The sequence below is a fragment of the Tasmannia lanceolata genome, unplaced genomic scaffold, assembly GCF_043159265.1.
Source record: "Tasmannia lanceolata isolate RefF3 unplaced genomic scaffold, GAP_Taslan_0.1 ptg000007l, whole genome shotgun sequence".
Lineage (NCBI taxonomy): Eukaryota > Viridiplantae > Streptophyta > Magnoliopsida > Canellales > Winteraceae > Tasmannia > Tasmannia lanceolata.
In genome coordinates, this window is record NW_027518684.1 from 13,745,940 (window position 1) to 13,771,040 (window position 25,101).

General features: G+C 38.3%; 2 protein-coding genes across 3 annotated transcripts; one reads left to right on the forward strand and one right to left on the reverse strand.

The window, feature by feature from the left end:
* Window positions 1-2,360: 2,360 nt before the first annotated feature.
* On the reverse strand, window positions 2,361-12,171 carry LOC143881019 (65-kDa microtubule-associated protein 3-like). Of its 2 annotated transcripts, XM_077384007.1 has the most exons (14): window positions 11,930-12,171; window positions 11,576-11,644; window positions 7,733-7,822; window positions 7,363-7,569; window positions 6,415-6,666; window positions 5,284-5,493; window positions 5,035-5,190; window positions 4,773-4,932; window positions 4,479-4,630; window positions 4,086-4,173; window positions 3,879-3,952; window positions 3,710-3,784; window positions 3,077-3,347; window positions 2,361-2,986 (listed from the first exon to the last, which is right to left on the reverse strand). In XM_077384007.1, the coding sequence occupies exons 3-14, from the start codon at window positions 7,802-7,804 to the stop codon at window positions 2,523-2,525; spliced, it is 2,181 nt and encodes a 726-aa protein (XP_077240122.1). In that variant the 5' UTR covers window positions 7,805-7,822; window positions 11,576-11,644; window positions 11,930-12,171; the 3' UTR covers window positions 2,361-2,522. The 2 variants fall into 2 exon arrangements, with proteins under 2 accessions (XP_077240122.1, XP_077240123.1); XM_077384008.1 differs by lacking the exon at window positions 11,576-11,644.
* A 3,453-nt stretch (window positions 12,172-15,624) lies between these two features.
* LOC143881020 (DNA repair REX1-B protein) lies at window positions 15,625-25,101 on the forward strand. Its single transcript, XM_077384009.1, has 4 exons — window positions 15,625-15,844; window positions 23,464-23,557; window positions 23,643-23,747; window positions 24,397-25,101. The coding sequence occupies exons 1-4, from the start codon at window positions 15,702-15,704 to the stop codon at window positions 24,664-24,666; spliced, it is 612 nt and encodes a 203-aa protein (XP_077240124.1). The 5' UTR covers window positions 15,625-15,701; the 3' UTR covers window positions 24,667-25,101.

Genomic DNA, 25,101 nt, shown 5'->3' on the forward strand with positions numbered 1-25,101 from the left:
GCCTTGCACAGAACACCAAATCATGTGTGTGGTGTGGGTGCATTGGCGCATGAGACACACTTGGTATGTAGTGTATGCTGTTGGGAGGTTCCACGCCAAAACAAAGATCCCACATCGGAATAGTGAATGGATGTGATTGTGCTTATAAGGACGAGGGCACCCTCCCCTTAATGGCTAGCTTTTAGGAGGGAGTTCTACCCAGGTTCCCACCATATGGTCCACTCTTCCCTAACCACAAGGACATCACCAGTGGATCATTCATCCAAGTTGAAGCTCTTGAGACTTTTATAAATATTACCTTTTTAGAATAATCTGATGAATTTGCTCTCATTGACCTAGCATTTTTCCTTAAACCCGAAACTAGAGAGTATTTGATGAAACATCAAGTGTGCGTGTTGGGAAATCTGTTTCCTTGCCTTCAACCTGAAAACCTTGAAGCTCTGTCATATAGACTTCCTCATACAATTCACTATTCAAGAAAACACTCTCGAGATCAATTTGGTGCAACTCCAAATTAAAATGAGATACTAACACTTGTAGTCTATTCCCTCTTTGAGTGAAGTGTAGTTACATTTGTCACAATTTTTATCTTATGTATGTTCCTAAGTCTCCCTAGGATTACAATACAGGCCTGAAAGGCTCCTAAATGCCTTCAACCATGAATAGAGACATTTTCATTATGGGAAAAAGAAATGCAAAGTCTACATTTTTCCAATGAAACTCTTGTATTGGGATTAGGGTTGGGATTTTATATGTCTTGGTTGTGTAGACCACAACACTTGTATTTGTAATCTTTGCATATAATGGAAGCTCTTGGATCACCTTTGCCTACAGGCCTAGTCACAAAATGTGACAACCCCATGTAAGGGCCTCTTTGGATGCCACCAAAACTAGTCCTTGAAGGCATTATCTATGGGCCTCTTTGCATACCAACAAAATTGGTCCTTATTTGCAGATAACATTATTTTAAGTTAATCTTATTTGCAAATGGAACATGAAGGCCTCTTTGGAAGCCATGGACTATATCCAAAGAGGCCATGTCTTTATGAAACTATTATAACCATTATTTGCAAATAATGAAATTTATATTCTAATGAAAATTAATTTTTGAAGATAACCAAAAAGACCCTAAACCCAGTTTAGATTGCAGGATTTTTTTTGGAAAAGAGAAATTTCTCCAAAAAAAATCCCATTTACGATTACAAATGAAAAGTGCAAGTTTTATTTAGAGGGGTCTTCAATTTATATTGACATCCCTCCAAATACGCCATAACTATTTCATTTTCCTCTAAATCATGGAGTCAAAAAAAAGTTAGGAAAAAATGTTCCACAAAAAATGATTTTCCAGCAATCCAAACAGGGCCTAAAGCTCGGTGTAAGGAAGAAAATATGGTGGAAGCAAGAAGAAGAGTATTGGAGAATATGAATGAGGTGGGCATAGATCCAAACGAGTTCTTACAGATGGGTATGTCAGGGCCGGAGAAATAAATGATGATGTCTCAGTTGTATAGAAATACAGGAGAAAACTTTTTCGCCCCATGACGTTCTACCTAAGAAATTCAAATTCTTATCACCAGACAGTGCAACAGAGGATGATGATTGGTCTTTGGATTGTTTCATTTCAACATTCACAGGGAGTCCAAATTGCACTAGTAGAAACAATTCATTATGGAAAGAGAACTGAAGAGAATAGTCTTTCTAGCTTCTCTCCACAGGTGCACCATTTTCCCATTGAAGCGGAACCTAAACTTGTGCTCGAGAGATAGCTGTATGGATTCTTGAGAAGAGAGGAGCCGTGATGGCCCCCTCCATGACAGCATGGATCCCACGAGTGAATAGAAAGTTACATCTACATTGGATCTCACCTGAATCGCCCCATCTATCTTCCGAGAAGTTGGTTTCAAACTCCAGTTCAAGCCAAATTGCACTAGTAGAAACAATTTATTCTGGGAAGAGGAACTAAAGGTCTTTCAATATCTTCAGAGCCATCTTTAGTACAGAAACATGCCATTTATTCAACCACCCATTTAGATCAAAGGAGAGAACATTGCTGACATCCTATAGCAGAAGCATTTGCTTACTCTTCATACGAGGAATTAGAGAAAGAAACATTAACTAAACCACTTCATGAAAAAATAACTATCAGTTCAGCTGAATATTGCCAATTTGTAAATTATGTCACATTATGTGTATATCATGGTATACAAAGCTAATTAGATTACAGCCTCTTGAGATATCATTCTTCTCCGGATATCACAACAGACATAAAATGCAAAGCCCATTGGAATAAAATTTAAGATTCCAGAAACGTTGCAGGCAGATAAACTATTTCTGAAGCCCAAGAAATGAAAATCAAATCAATCAACAAAGAAAACCACAAATTTCGATATAGAAAAATGAAAGCAATTGAGTTACAAAAAGTCATCAGAATTGTCACTCGTGGTCATCATCTATTATAAAAGCCAACTACAATTGACTTATCAACTGTATGGAAATTTTGAAACAAACACAGATGAGTTCTTTCAAACATGTACCAACTTTTGATGTGATTTGGGAAGAATAAAACCAGCCCTTTTCTCTTCAAATGAGTATTCTATCTCTTCAGGAGCCTCTGTAGCATCAGATTCAAAAAGAACACAGGCAGAGGCAGGGGTCATGGCTGTCTGCATGGGCAAGGACACTGTTGAAGGTGTTGCAGGCACCGGAATGGGCATCACTTTAGGGGTCCTATTCTCTTCCTCACTGACATAGCTCCGTTTCACGGGTGTGATCAACGGTGTGTTATTGATTGAAACTGTTTTTAATGAAGTCCCATCGCGTGAATTGTTCAAATCTTCGAGAAAATTTGCTACATTGGCCTTGGAGGAGAGTGCCGCAACCGGAGAGAAAGGTTTCCGCAGAGAAGGTACTTCAACTTCTTGGGCATTTGAAGCATTGAAGGAGTAGTTCTTTACTGGAAGACCAGCAATATCTAAGCCTCTCCTACCTGCATAAGTTTTAAGGATGTGTTCAAATGAAAAGTAGGGTTCTGAATGAAAACTTTGAAATAATTATTTGAAAAGTTTAGGAAATTAACCAGCAGATAATGCTGCAAAACCATCATCATGCGGGTGGCGGTCCCCTTTCCTTGCCGAGCATTGTGCAGCTGATGAATGAGTATACTTTGTCTGGTGCAAATCAAATTTCGGAGTTTGCAACATTGCCCCACCGAGAGATAATCGTCTATTCGCACTTCCAGTGGAAGGTCTAGAAATCTTTTTTGTACTTTGGGGCTTTGAAGGGCTTGGTTTTGACCCAAAAAGTGCCTCTTGCTCGGCTATTAGCTGCCCCTGAAGTTTCTTTTGATCCTACAGGGTAGATACAATTCTAAATAAGGAGATACCCATTACCCTGCAGGACTAAGTGAATTCTGTTTTTATAATATAAGTAAGTCATAAGGTCTGTGAAACAACCAATCGCTCCAAAAGCTTAAGCTGTTAGAGTTGGTGTTATTTAATCATTTATATTTCAACACTCCCCCTCACGTGTGGCCCCTTTTTTTGGGTTGGCCCTACACATGGATTATTAATATAAAGGAGTGTTGGGTTTCAAATCCAAGACCTGCGGTGAGGCGTTAGCTCTGATACCATGTGAAACAACCAATTGCTCCAAAAGCTTAAGCTATTAGAGTTGACGTTATTTAATCATTTATATTCCAACAAGGTCATACCCGCTGCCTTCGTCGTTCTTGCTCTTTCTCTTGCCTTAAAATACTGTACTCTTCAAGCATTGAAAGAAGCTTAACCTGCAAATTATAGGGAGAAGAAAACAAACAATTCAGAGACCACAGTGCCAAAATCAAAACCAAAAGTAGACTAGATAAAAACGGAAGTGCTTACACCATCATATGTAAACTCCGTTCCATTTTCTTTCTGCCACGCCATGGTTTTGGATACTAATGCCTCCACAATCGCTGCTCCGGATGCAATACACAAACCAACCATGATTTATGAAAACCAATAATAAATCAATCAAACCATGAAAACCAAAAGCAAGCGCAATAGTAATGTTAACACCCATGATTGCATGCAGTGTGAGGTGTGTACCTGGCAGTTTGGTAATGGCAGCCCGAGCTTTTTCAGCTCGCTTTAGTATAAGATGGGCACCTTTTCCAGCATTGTAACGGTTCTCGTCCTGTAATACCGTATGAGACAGTGAACATACGGAAAGTGATAGAAATAAGAGAATGATAGAATGAAGGGCACCGTTGCAAAAACCACTTCCAAGGGCGTCCCCATTGATCAGTTTTCATCAAATTGCATTTAAGATGGTGCCAAAAAAAGTGGATGGCGCAGGAAAAAACGGAAACGGCTTTTGACTTTGCTGAAAATGACCAATGGAGCCGCCCTTGAAGGTGATTTTTGCAAGGGTGCCCTTCATTCTATTATTCCTCTAGAAATAAATATAAAGTATTCAAAAAACAAAGCAAAAGGCCAAACCCTGTTGTACTCCTCAAGCCAGCACTCCTCCTCACATGCAGCCAACCATTTCTCAACCTTTTCAAGAATTTCTTTCCTGCTAAAGGCTTCTTCTTTAACCTTCGCAATTTGAGCCTCGATTTGTTCCAGGATGCAAGAAGGGTCAACAGCTCCTGCATCAGAAGAGATGGTATAATGATATTCAGAGAAGTTACAGCTAATGCCATGGCCCATAATTACATTTTTTTTAATGGTGCCATGGCCAATAATCACTGAATAAAATAATGCACAGTGTAGCAGTAATGTGGGACCTACCTGTCTCAATAGCTTCCATGGCATATTCCATTGCAGTATCTGTTTCTGCTACCATGTGGGTCCGCCTGCAAATCTCCTCAAGCTCTGACCTCTTCTTCAAAACAAGCTCTTTCATCTTACTAGCTTTCAGCTCCTCCAACCTTGAAACTTCTGCCTCCACCTAAATCACAAATTTATTTCTTGTTTAATTTGGACAATTAACTCCGCAAATAATACCAGGAGGAAAAAAAACTTCATTATGGATTTACGTTTACAGACTCACATAGTTAATGAAGTCCACGGAAAGAGTGCCAGGTTCAGTTATTTCATGTTCTGATGCAGCTATGTTACAGGTAACATTCTGAAATATTTGTTGCTCCTCAAGTGGTGTATCCATCAAATTCCACAGCTCCAACATAGAAGTTGCAAGATCTTGAAGCTGCCACAGTTTAAAGGGTGAGGCTGATGATAAAAATTTAAGAAGTGAAACCACAAAAAAAAAAAAAAAAAAAACTTTGGACCGATAACTTGCCTTCTGCATTCTTTGTATCTTAACCTCTCGAAGGCTCTGAATTGCAGTGGCCAACCTTTCAATCGTTTCATTACTGATGTTCTTTAATTCTTCCGAGCCATCTAAACTGGAGTGAACTTCATCAACTGTGTGCTTGAAATCCATGCCAAGCACCGAGCATAGTGAGTTCAATGTGTTTAGGTGGTCCAAAACTTGCTTCATACGATCGTTCTGCACGGGAAAAAATTTAGGTAACATAAATCAAATAAAATCAGTGTGGTAAACATGTTTTTAAATCTCAGTTTTGGTTGCCGCGGAAACAGAAATGTTTCAGTTTCTGTTGGAAAGTTTGATAGAAATCCTAAAGAATCATGAAAACATATGGAAATGATAGAATTTTAAAATAAAACTTCAGAAAATGCCAGAATTGACACAATACACGCATCTGCAATAGTTTAACATCATCAAAACATGCATTGTCACGTAGATCATATAATTCAGTACATACCACATTTCATGTGTAATTCAAATAAATATTTTTACATAAGGGCATACACTACATTCACATGCAATTATAAATGTAATGATGCAATACATACTGATGATAATAGTATATTATAACTAACACACTTAAGGGCCCGTTTGGATGCTGAGAAGAATTTGATTTGGATTTCTCACATTTGCAGCCCTTTTTGTATTGTGATCTGGATCCGGATCAAATCCTTTGATTTCCAAATCAGCGACTGACAATGAAAAAAAAATCAGATTTCCAAATATGCTGTGGAAATAAGTAATTGGAAATCCACAGATCCGGCAGTTTCCTTCACCGTCTTGGCTCCTCAACCTCTCCCCTCCACTAGGAATTCCCTCTCTGTTTCCCTCAACATGAGCTGGCGGATCTATTCATTTTGTATTCAAAACTCCATTCCAAATCCAAATACAAAATATTTGGTATCCAAACGGGCCCTAATGGTTTTGGTTTTATATGTGTTCCAATTTCAGTATGTATTTCGATGAGGATGGAAACCGAAACATTTTGGGCATTCCGTGTCGGTTTCGATGGAAATCTAAAACCATGGATAGACATATGCAAGTATACCATGTTATAGTAACCCAAAGGTTATTATGATTTGCTAAAGAATGAACTCATACCTTCTCTTGTTGGAGTGTTTGTAGCTGTTTGTGTAATTCTTCAAGCTTTCTTATCGACAAATCACTTTCATCCACAACCATCATTTGTGGACTATATCCCGTGGGTCCAAAAATCTCCTTTGATATCTTTTCTATTTGAACAATAGCTTCATGAAATTGATTCAATCTGTCGCACTTCCTCTTCCGCATCTCCTCTAGTTGTGGAACAATGGCCCTAAGCTCTTCCCTTAAGCTTCCCATGTTCTGACCAGACTAAAGACACGACCAGACATAAAACGCTTTAGATGGTATATCAATCTCTTAAATAGTTGAGAATAGAGTCAGAAAATGGTGCAGTTATTTTCTTAAAGAAATGTTATGAGTTATGACAGCTGGATTAATTGTTTCTGTTAAAGTATAAAGGAATAAACACCTCCTTCTCCAACAGCTTAAGCTTTTAGAGTAACTGGTTGTTTTACATGGTATCAGAGCAAAGGTCCTGAGTTCAAACCTCCTCGACATTAAAAATCCACATGGAATGGCCAACCCAAAAGGAGAGGCCACATGTGCCACGTGTAGGCCAACCCTAAAAAGAGGGGCCACACGTGACGGGGAGTGTTAAATTATAAAAGAATAAATAACGCCTTCTCCAACAGCTTAAGCTTTTGGAGTAATTGGTTGTGTTACAGTTTCTTCCATTCTCAAATTTACTATAGAAAGTTCATATATTAACAGGAGAAATTATATGATGAAAGGCCTTATAAACACATAAAGGTGGTACGTCAGAAGTACTACCCTTGATATTTGATCCAACAGCAGCTCCTCAAAAAGTGAGCTGCTGTTGGATCAAATATCAAGGATAGGATGATGGGTATGTGTTTATACGGCCCTTCATCATATAATTTCTCTATTGACAGATCTAGACATCATTGTTCATGTTAAATTTAAATATTGGTCATGGAAACACACCTGCCTGATATGCACTGGTCGCTCACCCATTGAAGAGCAAATTGTTGCAAGTTCAGCTTCCAAATCAGCAATAGCTTGCCTTAGCTGAGCTCGAGACTTATTTGCCAGGTCGACCTTCCTTCTATATACCTCTAGACACTCTTGTTCTAGCTCAAGTAGCATCTTGTCCCTCTCAGCATCAGACTCTCCCATTTCATTCCATATTATCTTAAATTCAACAATAATCATTAAAAAAACACCAATCAGTTGCTATTTTATAAAAACAATTTTGTAACAGTAACCCAAAAATGCCACCAGTAGCATGGGAGGAAATAGGGACAATAGAGAAAACAGTTTCTTATAATAAAACATATCAAGGCCAAGAAGAAACCTGAAGTTCATATAGAAGAGATCCACAAGTTGTTTCCATTTGCAAAATCTGGTCGCTTGGAATACTAACCATGCTGAAGCAACAGTTTATCTGCAAAAGACATTCATTTTTGTAAGAATGGCTAATATTCATGATTGACGCTTAGCGAATAGAAGGTGAAAGAAGCCTAAGATTTCCCATCTCAATTCAGCAATCAAAAGAGACTAATAAGAAAAAATATTAGATATACAAATAGGGAAATAAAAAAAATAAAAAAGAAGCAAAGTAACCTTCAATGCAGGGTTCTGCAAAGGGTAGACAAGTCATAAAATGAGGAGGTTGGTCGATATGATGCTACATCGACATGCACTTGTGAGAGACATGAGACGCATATATGTTTTATGTTTTCCTTTTATGTCCTTCGGCTTGTGTAAATTATTCAAGGCGTCTATATAAATTCTATTGAGGTTAGTATAAGAGGATGGAGACAAGTCGAGTGTTTGGGCTTGAACTCCAAATTTCATGTGGTGTTTTCTCCGTTTCCTCTCCTCATTCACTTCCTTATAGGGGTGTCAATAAACCCAAATGGTCCGACCGATACAAGGGACCCGAATGTTAATGGACAGGATTTGGGCACAACAGCTGGACCCGACATTGTCCATTGGATCCATATCCTAAGGTCCAAAGTAATTTAGGATCATGACCTAGACGTAGCCACAAATAGGATGGAGCGACCAAGATCCGGATGGAGTGTGCAAATGTATGAAAATACTCTTCATATTTTGGTTCATTTATAATTAGAGCAACAGAATGATACAAAGGAGAGTTTTGTATAGTTCCTTATGTAACTTGTATTAGAGGACGATATGAGTGCATTCATATTGGTAGAGGTGCCAAGGCTCATGGTTACAATAGATGTGGATGCACTTGTGACATGTACATGATAAGCTAAAGCAATGAGTTGGGTGAGTTGGATCCTATTAATCAGGGCTGATCTTATCGTGGATTAATTTGCATTATTCTTGGTATGCCCCCTCAAACGGATGGGTCAACACAGAACCATCAGTTTGGTGGGCAAAAACCGAAAGCATGGGGCTGAGAGGCCCTTGGTGAAATATTAGCAACTTGGTCCAGTGATGCCACATATTGGACATCAAGATCCTTGCGAATGTCCTTGTCTCGAATAAATGGTAGTCGACTTCCATATGTTTTGTGCAAGCATGGAACAAAGGGTTGGAGGCATAGTTTTAAATGTCCACCGAAACCGACATGAAACACTGAAATGTTTCCCTTGGTGAAATATTAGCAACTTGGTCCAGTGATGCCACATATTGGACATCAAGATCCTTGCGAACGTCCTTGTCTCTAATAAATGGTAGTCGACTTCCATATGTTTTGTACAAGCATGGAACAAAGGGTTGGAGGCATAGTTTTAAATGTCCACCGAAACCGACACGAAACACCGAAATGTTTCCGTTTCTATCTCCACCGAAACAAAATCTCAATGCATTCATTCCACTTCATTATTTTCATAGAAATTTCGAAACTTTGACCAAAATTTGATCAAAATGGTTGAAACGACAAAAAACTGGAAAGATGTTCTGATTTGATTTTATCAAGATAGTCCTGCCGACCCCACCCAGTTTGGGACAAAGGCTTAGTTGAGTTGAGTTGAGTTGAATCCTGCAATGGGAACCCTCCCTTGCGAATGGTCTGTAATTGTGTTATGAGTTGAGACTTGAGAGATGTGGGAGTGAGATAATAAACCATATTAGCGTTCAAGGGAGGACCATATTGCCCATGATGTGGTTAGTCTAGTGGCCTGAGAGAGTACACCCTCACTAAGTGTGGAACTGAGCCAACAGACTAAGCTTTGTTACTCTGGTCTTGCAGTTGCCATTGCAAGTTTATACGATCTAGTTTCACTGAAACTAGATAAGCGACATTAAACAAGACGAACATGGAGTTTGTACCGGAAAGAAAAGATGAGCGGTGGGTAGAGCTCTTGGATGGTATTGTGGAACCAGCCATGCGAGATAGCAGAATGACGAGGATTAGAGAAAAAGGGTTGAGGGAGCAAAGGCTTTGATATCATGAAACAGATGAGAGTTTTTGTGTAGATTCTTATGCAATTTGCATAAGAGGACGATATCAGTGTATTCATATTTATAGAGGAGCCAAGGCTCAAGGTTATAAAAGATGAGGATACACATAACATGATACAGGATAAGGATACGCTAAAGCAATGAGCTAGGTGAGTTGGTTCCTATTAATTAGAGACTGATTTTAGCATGGATTGATTTGCATTATTTTTTATACAGATTAGAGCAAAAAAGGGACCCTATTTCGAGGCAGATGGATACTCCAATCCTAAATAACTTTACAATATACAATTTTTTTACAATATACAATTTGAAAAAAAATAACTTTACAGTTTAATAGGCCTCTATAAAAAATCCTAAAGAAAAAAAAAAAACAATGTTAGAAGGATCTCCTAAAACACGATTAAATACTCAACTCAACTCAACTAAGCCTTTGTCCCAAACTACTTGGGGTCGGCTAATGAATCCTTTAGAAAATTTTCATGAAGAAGGTGAAAGAATATACCCGGCTCAAATTGACTAAGTCTAATCGTGACACGAGTTGGGTTCGTCTACATGGATCATTTTCTTCCATTCTCTCCTATCCAAGGTCATGTTCTATGTTATGTTCCTAGCCATCATGTCTTTCCTCACTGTTTCAACCCAAGTTGTTTTCGGTCTGCCCCCACCTCTTTTTACTCTAACTTGGCACAAGTCAGTTCTTCTCACTGGAGCATCCAAAGGCCTACGTTGAATATGTCCAAACCATCTTAAGCAGTGCTTTCTCATCTTCTCCTCAATTGGTGCTACCCGACCTTTTTACGGATGTCTTCATTTTTAATTCTATCTAACCTTGTGTGGCCGCAAATCCCGCTACACTCATCTTTTGCACATGCTGCTTCTTGATGGCCCAACATTCTGAGGTGTATAGCATGGCTGGCCTCACAAGGGAAAGTGCCATAGATTTTGATACATGAGCTACCGAAGCTATACGGAAGCTATACGGAAAGTGCCATAGATTAAATATGAGCTCAGAATGATTAATTAAAATTATAAAAAGGGAAAGTTCCATAGATTGATACAAGAAATTGTGCAAGCAACATCAAAGCCAAACAAACCATTCATGATTTTGATACATGAATGATCAAAGCACCATTATTACTAGAATGCTGGAACATGTGAATCTCAACAAACACCAATATAAGAACCTAAATTTCTGTAGTGATTTGGTTCCATGGGGCCTAATACAAGCGTAAGTCATTTTTTCTTTAAACCAAAAAAGAGATTCGAAATAATCAAGCAACTGAAAAAACTTAAAACGTGATGTTAAAAAAATAATCACAAAAGCACCATAAAATCACTCAAAATGAGCAAAAGAATAACTAATATTAACCACAGCTAAAAGACTTGCATATGAAAAATGAAAGAAAAAAAAATCAGATTAACTAATAGAGAAATTCAAAAAGGATCAAGCTTATCAAAAATAAACAACCAACCCCAACAACTAAGCTGCTTGGAAAAACAAAAAACCTACACTACTGAAGTGAAGAGAAAAAATGGATGATACACACTCCCCAACAATGGAATCCATATCAGGCCCTTGACTTACACTCGGTCAGTAGGGATAGAGGGAGGGAGGGAACCCTAATCAGAGTGGGAAAAAGGAACTAGTAACAAAAACGGATGCACACACATATATATGATCGAAGATCTGAGAAATAGAAAAAAGGAAATAAGATTGAAGAACTAAGCTCGAAAAAAAAAGAAAAAAATTGGAACTCACCAGCAATGACAATTGATCTCAAGTCCTTGAGTTACTTAAACAGTATGAACAGAGAGGAGAGGAAAGCTACTGCTCAGAAACAGAAAAAATAAATTTTAATAACATTAGAAGAAAATAAAATCTACAAATCTAACCCCCAAATTGATTATTTTCCTTAAGCTTTAACTATATGGCAAAGAACAAGAAACCTACAGATAGACAAAATCAAAGCCAAAAAAAAAAATAGTAAATCAGATTTTCAAATGAAATGTCATAGAACATACTTGTTAACAGAGGAAAATTAACCTTATTAACTCCATATAAAGCTAGAATTAAAAAATGGAATGAAAAATCGATAGAAGAAACTGTGCAAACCTGTATTAAAGAACCCAAAATTTATACAGATCTTGAACAAATCTCATCCAGTTGGATCTATCACTTGATTCCTTGTTGCGGGAGAGGGAAAGAAGAAAAGAAGAAAAGAAGAAAAAAAAGGGTTTTGAGTTGTGGGGAGATAGAAAAACAAGAAGGAGATGATGAATGTTAGGTTTAGGGTTTTAAGGAGAATGGTTTACCGTTGCAGACGGAAAGAAGGGAGAGAAAGGAAAAGGAGATGAACGATTTCAAATTTTGAAAAGCGGAATGATAATTAAAGCTCCCCCTTTATTTTGCCGTTCCACTCCTCGGAGTAAGTAACCGGATGAAGAGGGTAACCGGTCAACTTTAAGATGCGTCACTTTTGTAATTAAATCCATGTTAAAGCCCCTTTTGAAATGCTTCTTTACAGTTTACAATGACTCAATGAGGTCGGGCTGGCATACTGAGAGATAGTGGGTCCTACCTTTGATTGATCTGGACCATAAAGTTGATACTATGGACTGTTCAGATCAATCAAAGGTGGGATCCATATGCCCTATTTAGTGTAATGATGAAATTTGGGACGAGATAGCAGGTCCACTGGTAGATCTTCGTGAGACAACAACCTACGTGACCCGGTCCCATTGCAAACAAAGATCTTGTGCGTGTGCGTTGGATATATGACTATAAAAATCAACGGTTTATCCTAGAAAAACATTTCTGATGTAAATATGTAAATGTTTTTCTTTGTAATTTTTTTTCTTTCAATGATTTAGAAGGAAATAATATGGTTGTGATTAATTTAGAAGGATATTATTATAAATTGAGGTCCTGCTATGTAAAATTCCTGCAATCTAAACAGGGTCAAATCAACAGAAATGTTTCCTTTTGTCTTTCTTTTGTTTTTGTAGATGATATCAGCACAGCCATGTTTCAATAACTGCACGGTCTTATCTAGCTTATCTTTTCTTTTCTAAATGGCTTGTTAGAGCTTTATGGGAACTGTGATGACCTTTCTACAGCTCTTCAAATACTAAAAGACAAGAGGCACTGGTGCAACTAAAAAAACATGGTTGTGCTGATATCACTTCCCTTTTTGATAGGTAAGCTGGAATAGAGCTCCCGACTGAGCCTCCAGCCCGAAGGTTAAGGTTTTGCACAACCCCCCCACACTATATATGAGGAAAGTGAAGCTACACCGCCGGGTTAAAATACAATGGGCCCACATTGTTTTGGTGATCCAAACCATTCATTTGATTGGCCCTCACATAGATAGGGTGTCCACAAAAAATCAGCTCCATAGGATCGTCCCAACCCTTCAAACTGTGGAGGCAAAAATGGACAAATTTGTGAAGGTTTTTACACGTTCATTTTTGCCTCCACAAATCGTAAGGTTGGGATGATCCTATGGAGCTGATTTTTGGTGGACACCCTATCTATGTGAGGGCCAATCAAATGAATTCTTTGGATCATCAAAACAATGTGGGCCCATTGTATTTTAAGCCGGCGGTGTAGCTTCACTTTCCTCATATATATATATATATATATATATATATATATATATATATATATATATATATATATATATATAGAGAGAGAGAGAGAGAGAGAGAGAGAGAACATTTCCTACACACTTGTGTAGGTAAGTTACTTACACACTAGCTTAAAATACAGTGGGGGCCCATATTGTTTGGGTGATCCAAACAATTCATTTGAATGGTCCTCACATAGATAGGGTGTCCACAAAAAATCAGATCCATAGGATCATCCCAACCCTACGATTTGTGGAGGTAAAATGGACGTGTATAAACCTTCACAAATTAGTCCATTTTTTGCCTCCATAGTTTGAATGGTTAGGATGATCCTATGGATCTGATTTTTTGTGGACACCCTATCTATGTGAGGATCATTCAAATGAATGGTTTGGATCACCCAAACAATGTGGGCCCCCACTGTATTTTAAGCTAGTGTGTAGGTAACTTACCTACACAAGTGTGTAGGAAATGTTCTCTCATATATATATATACATACATACTAGTAAAAAAATCCCGTGTGATGCACTGGCCGACAAAGAATTGTACAGACCACATCATAGGTTGATACAAACTGTCCATGTGATGGAACACAACAGAAATCTGTTGTGCCCGTAAAATCATTTCCATAGGCTGATCCTAGCCCTCCAATCTATAGAGGTGCCGGAATTCGTCAATATTTTGAATGACGTCCTGAATCTGTAGTATTATGTAATATGTTCATAAAAATCCGTAATATTATGTAACATATGTATCTAATCCGTAATTTTGCAAAGAAAAAACTTAACTATGTTGACTTTGTCCACTTTTTTTATTAAAAAAGCATAAATGAGGGGGGTAGGATTGAAATTATGTGGCTTTAATGGGTGTCTTTGTTAAAAAGCATAAAGGACCGGTAAGATTGAAAATATGTGGGTTGAATTGGTAATTCTATTAGAATTTTGGGAGATATTCAAATAATTCTCTCATTTTCTCTTCTGTTATATAGTATATAGATATATATCGCGCAGCATGAGCAAGCCACCATAAATACACTATCTCCATGTAGTTTGACTCATCCAACCCATTCATTCTATAAGACCTCACATAGATAGGGTGTTCCTAAGAAACCATCTCCATACCAAAATCTTAACCATTCGATCTTTAAGAGCCTAATTTCTAGCCATCAATTTCAAAACCTCCACAAATGATAACCCTAACCATAACCTACAATCCTAACCATAATCCTACCTATAACCTACAGAATGAATGGGTTGGATGAGTCAAACAACTATGGGAGATGGTGTATTTAGATGGCTGCTCAGGTTGCGCGATACCTCAGAAACCTTTGATTATTGGACTCAAATTTACTGTTAATTTTGTCCAATAATCAGTTTGGGACTCACAATCTGTTCTCAAAATCCAAAACAATAAGGGCCTTAAACTAAAGGCCCATTCACTTTGGATTTTGAGAATTGATTCCGTAAATGATTATTGAACTCAAAATTGCGTCTAGGCCCAGTTCATTTTAGATTTTGAGCATTGATGTGAGTCCAAAACTTTTATTTGGTTCGTCAGTTCAAAACTTATTATTTGACTCAAAATTATATATAATTTTGTATCTAATAAATAGGGGAGGTGATATATCGCCCCTTTTGATTACTAGGAACAGCCAGGACTAGTGTGCGTGACAATCAGCCACATTGAATGCTTCTGGCGTGAAGTACATCAGCCCCTCTGCAGTCATTGATACATTGCTGCTGGGTGTCCCAAGTAATCAAAAGGGGCGGATTTATCACTTCCCATAATCAGTTTTGGACCTGCAATCAAAACAAACATGGCCTTAGCGGTGACTATAAAAAAAAATTCCAACCCAATTTAGGGAGATTTAGTCAGGGTATTCCTGCTACTACAGCAAAAGTAACACTATGTTTTTACATGGAACATCCCCTCTAAGGTATTTACCAACCCTCTTTTACACTAGAGGGGGGCGGACCAATGAAGAGAGTGCCTGTATTTGTGATCCCCAATGAGTTGATGAGACGTCACCATAAGTATGGTGGGCCATGGGACGATAATACGAGATCAGTCGGTGCGACTTAGTACCATGAACCACCAAGTTAACATCATGGACGGTCCCGATCATTTGATCTATAAAGTCACGTATTTATGTTGCGTGCGATTTACTATGGGTGTATAGTTTCGAATTTCGACTTTTTCCTCTAATTTTCTGACGCGAAGGGCAAACCAAACAGAAGAAGAAAATAGAGAGGAGAAAAATGGAAGTTTTGGGGAAAGAAGTAGAAGCAATGGCGATCGAAAGCGAGGAAAGTTGTACGAGATCGAGCAGACTCGTTGATTTGCTTCGTAATTTCCTCGCAATTCAGCAGCGAAGAGCAGAGGCTTATGCAAAGCTAAGGAGGTAAAAGAAAACCCTAGAATATCGTTTTCCTCGTTTTCTTTTTTTCATTCTCTGACTCGTAGTTTGTGTAGACTTGATTCTGTTTTTCTTGTATTGAAGCGAATGTTTAAGGATTCTGGTGTTGGGTTTTTCTTAATGTTTAAGATACTTGAATGTTTTGTTTTGTTTTGTTTTCGTAATCGAGTGTTTGGTATTGAGAAGGAATTTGTTGTTTTGGAGAAGGGTTTTTCTCTTCACCTTTTTTATTTTTGAATTCAGATAAATTTATGAGTATGTCCTTTTAATGATGTCGATGGGAAATATAAGAGAAGGTACACTAAAGAAAAATAAGAATTTTATTTAGAGAAAGAACTGTATTAATTGGAACGAACTCTCAGCTGATAAATCGACTCTTTGAGTAGGCATCCTCTAAACTAAACCCAAAAACAGTCCAATTTTGTTAGGTGCCTAACCAATACGCCTAAAGCCCTAGTGCCGATAGAACGCGTTAGGCTAGGGTCACCTAGTCCCATACCTATGCGGGCCCTCACTTAGGAGTTAGGACCATAACATTCCACCACGCGTCCGCATTTGCTGTCCTCAATGGCTTACTCTATGGCGGCTTTCACTTTGACCTTTTTTTTTTCTTGGTAGCCCTTTCCACTTGTCGCCCCTTCCTCGGCGGCCTACCCTGTGGTTACTTCACTCTTGACGGCCTTCCCTCTGGCCTTTTTACTAGGTAGCCCTTTCTCCATAGGTTGTCACTTACGTGACTCAAACACGTGACATGGTATTTGCTTTGATACCAATTGTTACTTAACCAACACACCAAAAGCCGCAGAGCTGATGGAACATACTAAGCTAGGCCCTTTAAACCTGTCACATGCTAGGCTGAGTCCTACCTAGTCTCATACCTAGGCAGGCCCCCACTTAGGACCATAACAGATTTCCTGGATTTTAAAACATAACCCTTTACCCCAAGAACAGAAAAATGGAATGGCTAGATTATACCAAAAGAAGAAAATAGACACCCCTAATGACTCTTAACATGCAACCCACTCTTAAAGGAGCATTGACCTCAGGCTTGATGAAACTTCTGGTGATGTTTATACTTTATACACTGGGTACCAATTACCAAGTGGCTTCCTCATTAGGGGTGCAACTCGGGTCGGGTTGGATCGGGTTGAGGCCAACCCTAACCCAACCCGAGATGTAATTCCCTCAATGCTAACCCAACCCAAGATGTAATTCCCTCAACCCTAACCCAACCCAACCCAACCCAACCTGAGCCTCGTGTTGGGGATGGTCAACCGTAACCCAACCCGCTTCTAAATCTCTCAACCCTAACCCAACCCATCTAACCCGAAATCAGGTCAGGTTGTCGGGTTGGGTTCGGGTTCACCTAGGGCCAAAAAAAAAATGCAATAACTCAAAGAAAATAGAGATAAAATTAGAGGACGGAGGTCTGGTTCGGGTCGTGTTGCCAAGGCCTGAATCCTAACCAAACCTGGAATTAAATCAGGTTGGCTTTTCCCAACCCAACCTGTGGAAATGCCGACCCAACCCGATCCAAAATCGGGTTGAACCTGTCGGGTTCGGATTTAGCCCGACCCAAGATGCACCTCTATTCCTCATATGCCATTCCATCCCATTACACTAGTGCTTTGGTGATGTCATGATTTGAAATCTGTGTTGCTTTGGTGATGTCATGATTTGAAATTTGTGTAGCCTTGCTCTAATATGACAATTGGCTCGAGAGTAACGTGGCCTTCAAGGTTGATATTGGAATTTGTGATCAATTGACATGGAGGCCAAATGACGATTTTCAGAAAGAACCAAGATTGGAGAAAATTTTGAGAATTTACAATAAAAATTCCAAGAGCACACATCGCATGAATTATCAGTACATGTGACCAGAAGCCAAAATCTTCACTAAAATGGAAATGTTATATTCCAGATATCAGTCAACGACCATAAATTGTAATACTTCATGAAATGCTAGGAAAAGGGAGAATTATAAAAACTGAAATTTTTCTATGAACCAATTTCACAAAAATTGAAAATCAAAACTCGTCAAAAAGAATTAATTGAAACCTCAAAGTTTATGCCACCCAAAAATTCCTGCATACCGATAAATATAGTCATATAATTTCAGACTATTGTAAACATAGATTCATGTTTCATAGTTGTTTTATAAATGGCTTTTCACCCATGTTTTCAACACAAAAATAAAGATCTACAACAGTTGAACTAAGATCATTGGACCAGCACTTTCTTGAAGAACCAAACATGGAAAATGGAATGAATTTATGTTGGGGTAGTTTCAATTTGTAGGCTGCTTCCTGAGACATATCATATGCTCTTCTCAACTTGATAATTTCGATAAAACAATGTAGAGAGCTTCTTTGGTCATGAATTGCAATTTTAATAATACCACGTCACTAACATGAATTGAAATTCCTGCCTCTTTGGTTAGCTTGTTGCTTCATTTGTTGTACCCTGCATAAGGTTTTCTATTTCAATTTCAATTTTGGTTGGCGTGGAAACGTAAATGCTTCGGTTTTAGTTGAAAATTTTGGTAAAAGTTTGTAAAATTACGGAAACTTATGGAAACATATGCAAATTATGGACATGTAAGAAGAGAGTTCAAGAGATGCTAGAAAAAGCACAAATGGATACTAAAAAATCATCACATAAGCAAAAAAAATATCCATAATGGTTTAACATCAAAAACCTAGCGGCATGTATTGTCGTACATGTCTGATAATTCAGTACATACCACATTTCATATGTAATTCATATAAATAGTTATACATAATACATACACCGCATTTCACATACAATTAATATAAATATAATTATGTAACATCATTATGGTATACTACCAATTCACTTACGGTTTTAGTTTCGCTGTGTGTTTAATTTTCAGTTTGTGTTTCAGCATGGATGGAAATGAAAACATTTCGTTTGTTTGTGTCGGTTTTTGGTGGAAATTTAAAGCCATGGCCTTGTGAATTCTCTTTGGGTATGAGTTATAGTCATTGGAAGCTTATGATTAAGATGCATTTGAGGCAGTGTAATTGTGTCTTAGCTCTTAAACCTTGGCAATTCTTGGTAGTTGTAAATTTTTGGTGGTTTTTTTTTTTTCACACATGATTTCATAAGGTGCATTTGTTTATTAAATGTTAAGAAGTGTCGATCCATTTGTTGTTTTTGTTTTCCCTCTAGATTAGAACATTTGTTTTCCTTCTAGATTAGCATTCTGCTCGTTCAATATTCTAGTTCAGAAGATATGTGATGGGACAAATTTTTAAAAACCTTAAAAAACTAATAATATGAATAAATGGGATTCTTTTTTGCAAGAAAATCATTACAGCAACCTAAAGTAACAAATGAACACCCACTCAATTAATCAGACCATCTGCCATATTTAACTAGCATCAAATTGGCCCTTAATGACCCTATTAAGTTCACAAACCATGAAACCAAACATATATACTAGCATAATTATGGAAAACATAACTACGAGTTTTCAAGCTTTTCAAATGTTCTCATTTCTCAACACAACAAATGAGTCACTTTGACTCATGATAATCCTTCCCTTCATATTCGTCATCTCCACCTAGAGCAACTCATATGCCCTCCATATCATCGCCCACATGCTTTTCATTGTTCTTCTGGTGCAACAATAACATTTGTAGCTTTCATGAATGGCCAAACAAGCTTATCCTTCTTTTTTTTGAATGGTTGCAATTTCAAAACGGAAGACCGAGGTGGTCAACCGAACAATACAAGGAGAAGCTACAAGAAAAAGGAAAATAAGCCAGCAAAAACAAAATAAGACAAAAATCAAGGGGGGGGGGGAGATCAAACATCTCCAACCCCAACTTCCTCGCACCATCTCTGGCAAGTCTATCAGCCATTCGGCCTCACCGTTAGCAGATCTTCTTGTGTGTTTAAAGATGATTGGCAACCCTTCCACCTGGTCCTGAATTTCGTCAAAGAATTGAGCAAATCGTCAAGGAGTAACCGCAGATCCACAAAGTCATCGGATGACATTCTTGGAATCGCCCTCCACTATTACCTTATCCACCACTCATGGTTCAAACACTTGATTCCTTGATAGACGGCTCTAACCTCAGTGTCACTAGCATCTGCAATTCCTACAGGACCTGAAAAGGCCCAAAGAACTTCACCACTATAATTCCTTAGAACGCCTCCTATACCAGCCATGCCAGGATTACCCATGCTAGAGCCATCAAAATTAAGCTTTAGCAACCCGATCGGAGGGGCCTTCCATTCCTGAACTATCAATGGTCTTCTTTCTACACTTAGCATACCTCTTTCCACCCCTCCGATAGGTCATAGGCCAAGACAAATCGAAAAGGAGTTAGAGTCCTTGCCCAAGCAATAGTCCAATGCTATCACTTTAATAAATAAAAAATGAGGAGATTTTACCACTCCTTCAAAGAGTCTAGAATTCCTTTCTTTCCAAAGGACCCACAAAGTAGCTAAGAGACAAACATTCCACGGCACTTTCCCTTTTTTCTTCCAAGAAACCACTGCCCAACCTTCCAAAAGATCTGAGAGCTTGGATGGAAAGGCACAGGCTATACCAAACCTAGACAAGATACCACTCCATATCTCCTTGGCTACCTTACAATTGATGAAGTCATGATCAATTGATTCCCCTGCTTCTACGCACAGAGAACAATGGTCCACTATCCACAATCCCAAACCCGGACGGGGTTGGCATGTCAGTTAGCGTCGTGGGTTTGCTCCCCATAGATGCGAGTTCAAGTCCCCTCGGAGTTACCCGATGCACGTGGTTTACGCGTGATTGCATGCATCCATAGGGAGCCCCGCCCTAAAATGGGGTGGGGATACCCTAAGTCATAAAAAAAAATCCACATTCCCCATTTCCTTATGAAATCTGCCGTTTTAATATGACCCCGGCTGGCTGCCCAACAGAATGTACAAAATCTAGGAGGCGCTTGAATCCTCCACACTTTAGCTTCAATGGAAGGCACAGAACACGACACGAGTTTATGGTAGAAAGATTTGATAGAGAACACCCTAGTAGAATCCCAAATCCATAAACTCTTGTCCACCACAGGCAATTTGATGTAACAACCTTCTATCATCTCAAGAAACCTTGCCACAAAATCTGTTTCCATGTCGAAGAAGTTCCTTCTAAAACCCAGCCTCCGTATCGCCCTTTCAGAGAAGATTTCATTGTTTTTTTCCTTTTTGGGTGGGGGGTGGGTACGGTGGGCTCATATGAGAAGAAAAGGATTCCATATGTTAAGTGGGAAGATGTTTGCAAGCCTATACAAGGTGTTGGTTTAGGAATTAGAAGAATCAGAGAGGTAACCTTGTGCGTCTGGAAAAGTGGCTATGGAAATTTGGAGAGGAGCTGACATATTGCAAATCAAACATCGATTTAACCAAGGTACAAGATTCAGGGTTTATTCAAGGGATCGAATCGGGTTATTGAGTGAGTGAGGCTTGGTGTTCCAATATTCCATTAAGAGTCATCTTTCCTAGTTTGTTTGAAGTAGCGGCGCATAAGGAGGATCTAGACAAACAAGCTTATCCTTACAGAGAAGAATATATTCTTCCCTTTTGAAGTAGGGTCAGTTGTGGGCCATATTGGTGGGGTGCCTCCCTTGCTACCTTAGTAGTTTTGTTTTAAACTAATAATAGGGTTTATGTGTATGGTGGGCCCCAATTTCATTTTTCTTTTAAAAGGGCCATGGTGTTTGCCCGCATGTGCACATATTGGGTTTTCTTTAGATTGTGAATGAGCATGAGAGAGGACCGCTCCCTTCTCCTTCTTCCTTTCCCCCCCATGCCCAAGAGATAAAACATTGATGCTTGCTCTTGCTGGGTTTCTTTCAAGGGATGTTCCCTTGGTATTTCCCGTGTGGATTCCCACCTTCTCTTTCAGTTTTGAAATGATCTTAGGGTGTATCAGGTTTTTGTTTTTGCATTATTTATTGGAGAACTGTTTCAAGTTATTTTTGGATCTGTATTCCTGCCTTATTTACATTTCATTGCAATATATTTGAACCCTCTTATTCTCTACGTACAGTTTGCTTGTTCTTGTTTCGCTTTGGCAGTTACTTGTGAAAAAAAATCGTCTATTTGTTTGTTGAAACTTGATATTTCAGATTAGGGTTATTACAACTAACAAGTTTCTTAATTACCCACTCTATGTTCTCTACGTTGACGGGATCCATAGTGATTGATCTTCTCTTAGGCCATGCCTATTTTTTCGCTACAATATGATATAACCTCTAATTAGTGTGAAGATATATTATGTATAATTGAAGAATTATAGAAGAGTTAAAGTAACTAAAGTATAGTGAAAATGCTATAGTTCTATAACTTATTTTTAATTATGAAAATATTCCTTAAGTATCTGACTATAGTGAACAAATGCTAGACCAATCAATCTTTGATGCTATAGTCTATTCCTTACAGAATGGATTTGCTGGAAAGTACTCAATTTCTTCCACATATGGTTGCAAATGGGCTAAGAATTCGAACAATAAAGCTTTACTTCTCTTGGAAATCGTTCCCAAATTGGACCACCATGCAACTGCAATATGAAGATTAACTTGGTAATGCATTCTTAGAGTGCCCATTAATTTGAATGACTAATTGCATTTATTCACTTAAAAATCAAATCAAAGCAAAAGCAAACTAATTAACACTAAAACTAATTTAATATTAATGACCTTGTCAATGGTTGCAAATTATTGTGGGCAAATAGAAGTCACTGCCAGATGCACCTCAGTATTCTTAAATTTATGTCGGTCATGTCTCAAGTGTCAGTTATGTAACATGATACCAATAGTATCCAATAAACCTTTGATGACCCATGTGTGCCTTCGGAAAGCGGGCTGGTATCTAGTAAACCTTTGATGACCTATCTCTCTGCTTTTGGAAAGCGGGCTGGGAAATAATGCCGGGTTTTGGAGGTAACTCGCTGCATGGAAAGCGCTCTAAAGCCCCCCAGCCACCCCTCCCCCTCCATTTCTCAGTTTTTTTTTTTAACAAACAGTATCCTTTAAATGGGCATGTTTTCAAATTTCTTACGTCTTACCCTTTCTCGTAATGCCTCCTTAATTTTATCCATGGGTTTGTATAAATATCCCTTAGCCAAGGTTTAAAATTTCGGTTTCGGTAACCGTTTCGGACCCCACCAAAAACCGAAATTTCGGATTTCGCCGAAATTTGGTAATTTGGTTCCAAATTCCGGACTCAAATTTCGAAATTTCGGACCAAAATTCCGAAATTGTGTAACACTTTTTTTAAAAAATAAATAATGTCATCAAACCGAAATTACCTAAATTTCGGACTGAAATAAAGGAATTTCGGAAAATTCCAGTTTCAGTCCCCACCGGTAACCGAAATTTCGGTCTAAATTTTAAACCATGCCCTTAGCATACTTATTTTAACTCTCCTTGAGGCGTATACTCTCCCTAAAGGCTCATTGACTTTCAAATCAACGTTTTTCTTTCGTCAGTTTGAGGTGTCATGTCCCAATGTAATTCTGTGTTCATCTGTTTTGGAATATGTCATACTACAAAAAGGCTGAAGCATAAGCGAACAGATCATTTTTTCTTTGGCAGTGGGTTTGCTGAATACATGGTGAGCGGAGGGGATTTGGCTTACCAACAACTTTGTGGTGAGATCACTGTAGAGTTCAATGATTGCTCAAGACAAGTAGGTTGTGTCATTCGGAAATTCTTTTGTCTGTAGCTTTTAATAACATATATTGTATAGAACTAAAATGCTTGCATTATTGCAGGTTCTCGAGATGGAATCTCTACTTTTGAACCCAGATTTCTGTCGAGATGATCTTGCTGGTCTGTTAAAGGCTGTTCAAGCACAAGAAAAACAGAAATTGCATCTGGTATTTGGCCTTCTTGCACTCCCCTTCTTTTACTATTTTCCTTCATGAAAGGCTTTAGATTGCAGGACTTTTATTTTTTTGTGTAAAATCATTAAACATCCTTGGATAATGAAACCCTTCTAGCGCATAAGACACTGATTTAACTATTGCAATCAATGAAATAAAATCCATGGCTTTTTTTTATCAGAAGGAACATTTTTTTAATGGAAACTTTTTTGATAGATTTTATCAGAAGGAACATAAAAATTTAATAGCTGTTAAAACAATCATTTAATAGGAAAATGGCAGTAACCCCATAATATATTCTCGCAGGGAAGAGACTGCTTTAATTACCCCCGAACAAGTCTCCCTGAATTGAGCATATTCGTGTTATTGCTAACAAAATGTCCGCTACTTAGTAGGGGATTCGACTAATTACAATAGTAGTAAGATGCTATTCTTTATGTTATTATATTTCTGGGGATTCGACTAATTACAATAGTAGTAAGATGCTATTCTTTATGTTATTATATTTCTCCAAAATATTTCAATCAGATAAGTGAATGTTGTGCGTTGGTCTTCATTTATTTTAACCATTTCTATTCCCCAACTTTCTATACTGTGATTGCTTCTGATAATTTTGCCTGCTGACATTTTTTGCATGTTCAAGACTGCCAATATCCAGGTTTTGAAGAAGGCAGGCCGCCCCTCGGAGCGACTTGTGACTCACGAAAACTGTAGATTTAGGAAGCCAGCCGAGCACGAGTGCATGCATGTTCACGAGATAACAGAAGCTATGGGAACAGAGGATGCAGAGGCCAATGCAGAGTACGAGAATGCTCTCAATGAATCCATTAGAAAAGTTCAGGACGTGGTGACGACCATAAACGAGCACTTGGAGGAAGTTAGATACGAGATTGAGGCTCTTGAAGCAGAATAGTTACTATCATGTTTGGATCAGAAAAAATTGCACAGAGAAGTGGAATTTAGTTTGTGATTACCAGCTGAATCCAATACTAATTGTCGACCTTAGGTCCTACATGGGACACTTGTAATTTGAAATATTGATATGGTGGCCTACATTGAGGGTACCCACATGGTCTTTAGTCCCATCCTGAACGGACGTTCAATCAGTAAGATCGATGGTGTACAAAAGCGATGATTTAGCTTATCTTGGTCGAACCCCAATAGGGACTAGGATTCTCCAATTATGGTGGGACCAGTGCCAATAGATAAGAGTTGTGGATGGCTATTAGATCAATGGGCTGGATTACATACAAGCGGCGCATGTGGGGCCCAGGGAATTATTGTGAGGATAGTATTTTTCTACCAAACATGTAGTATATATCTTCATAAAAAGTTTTGAAATGATGCA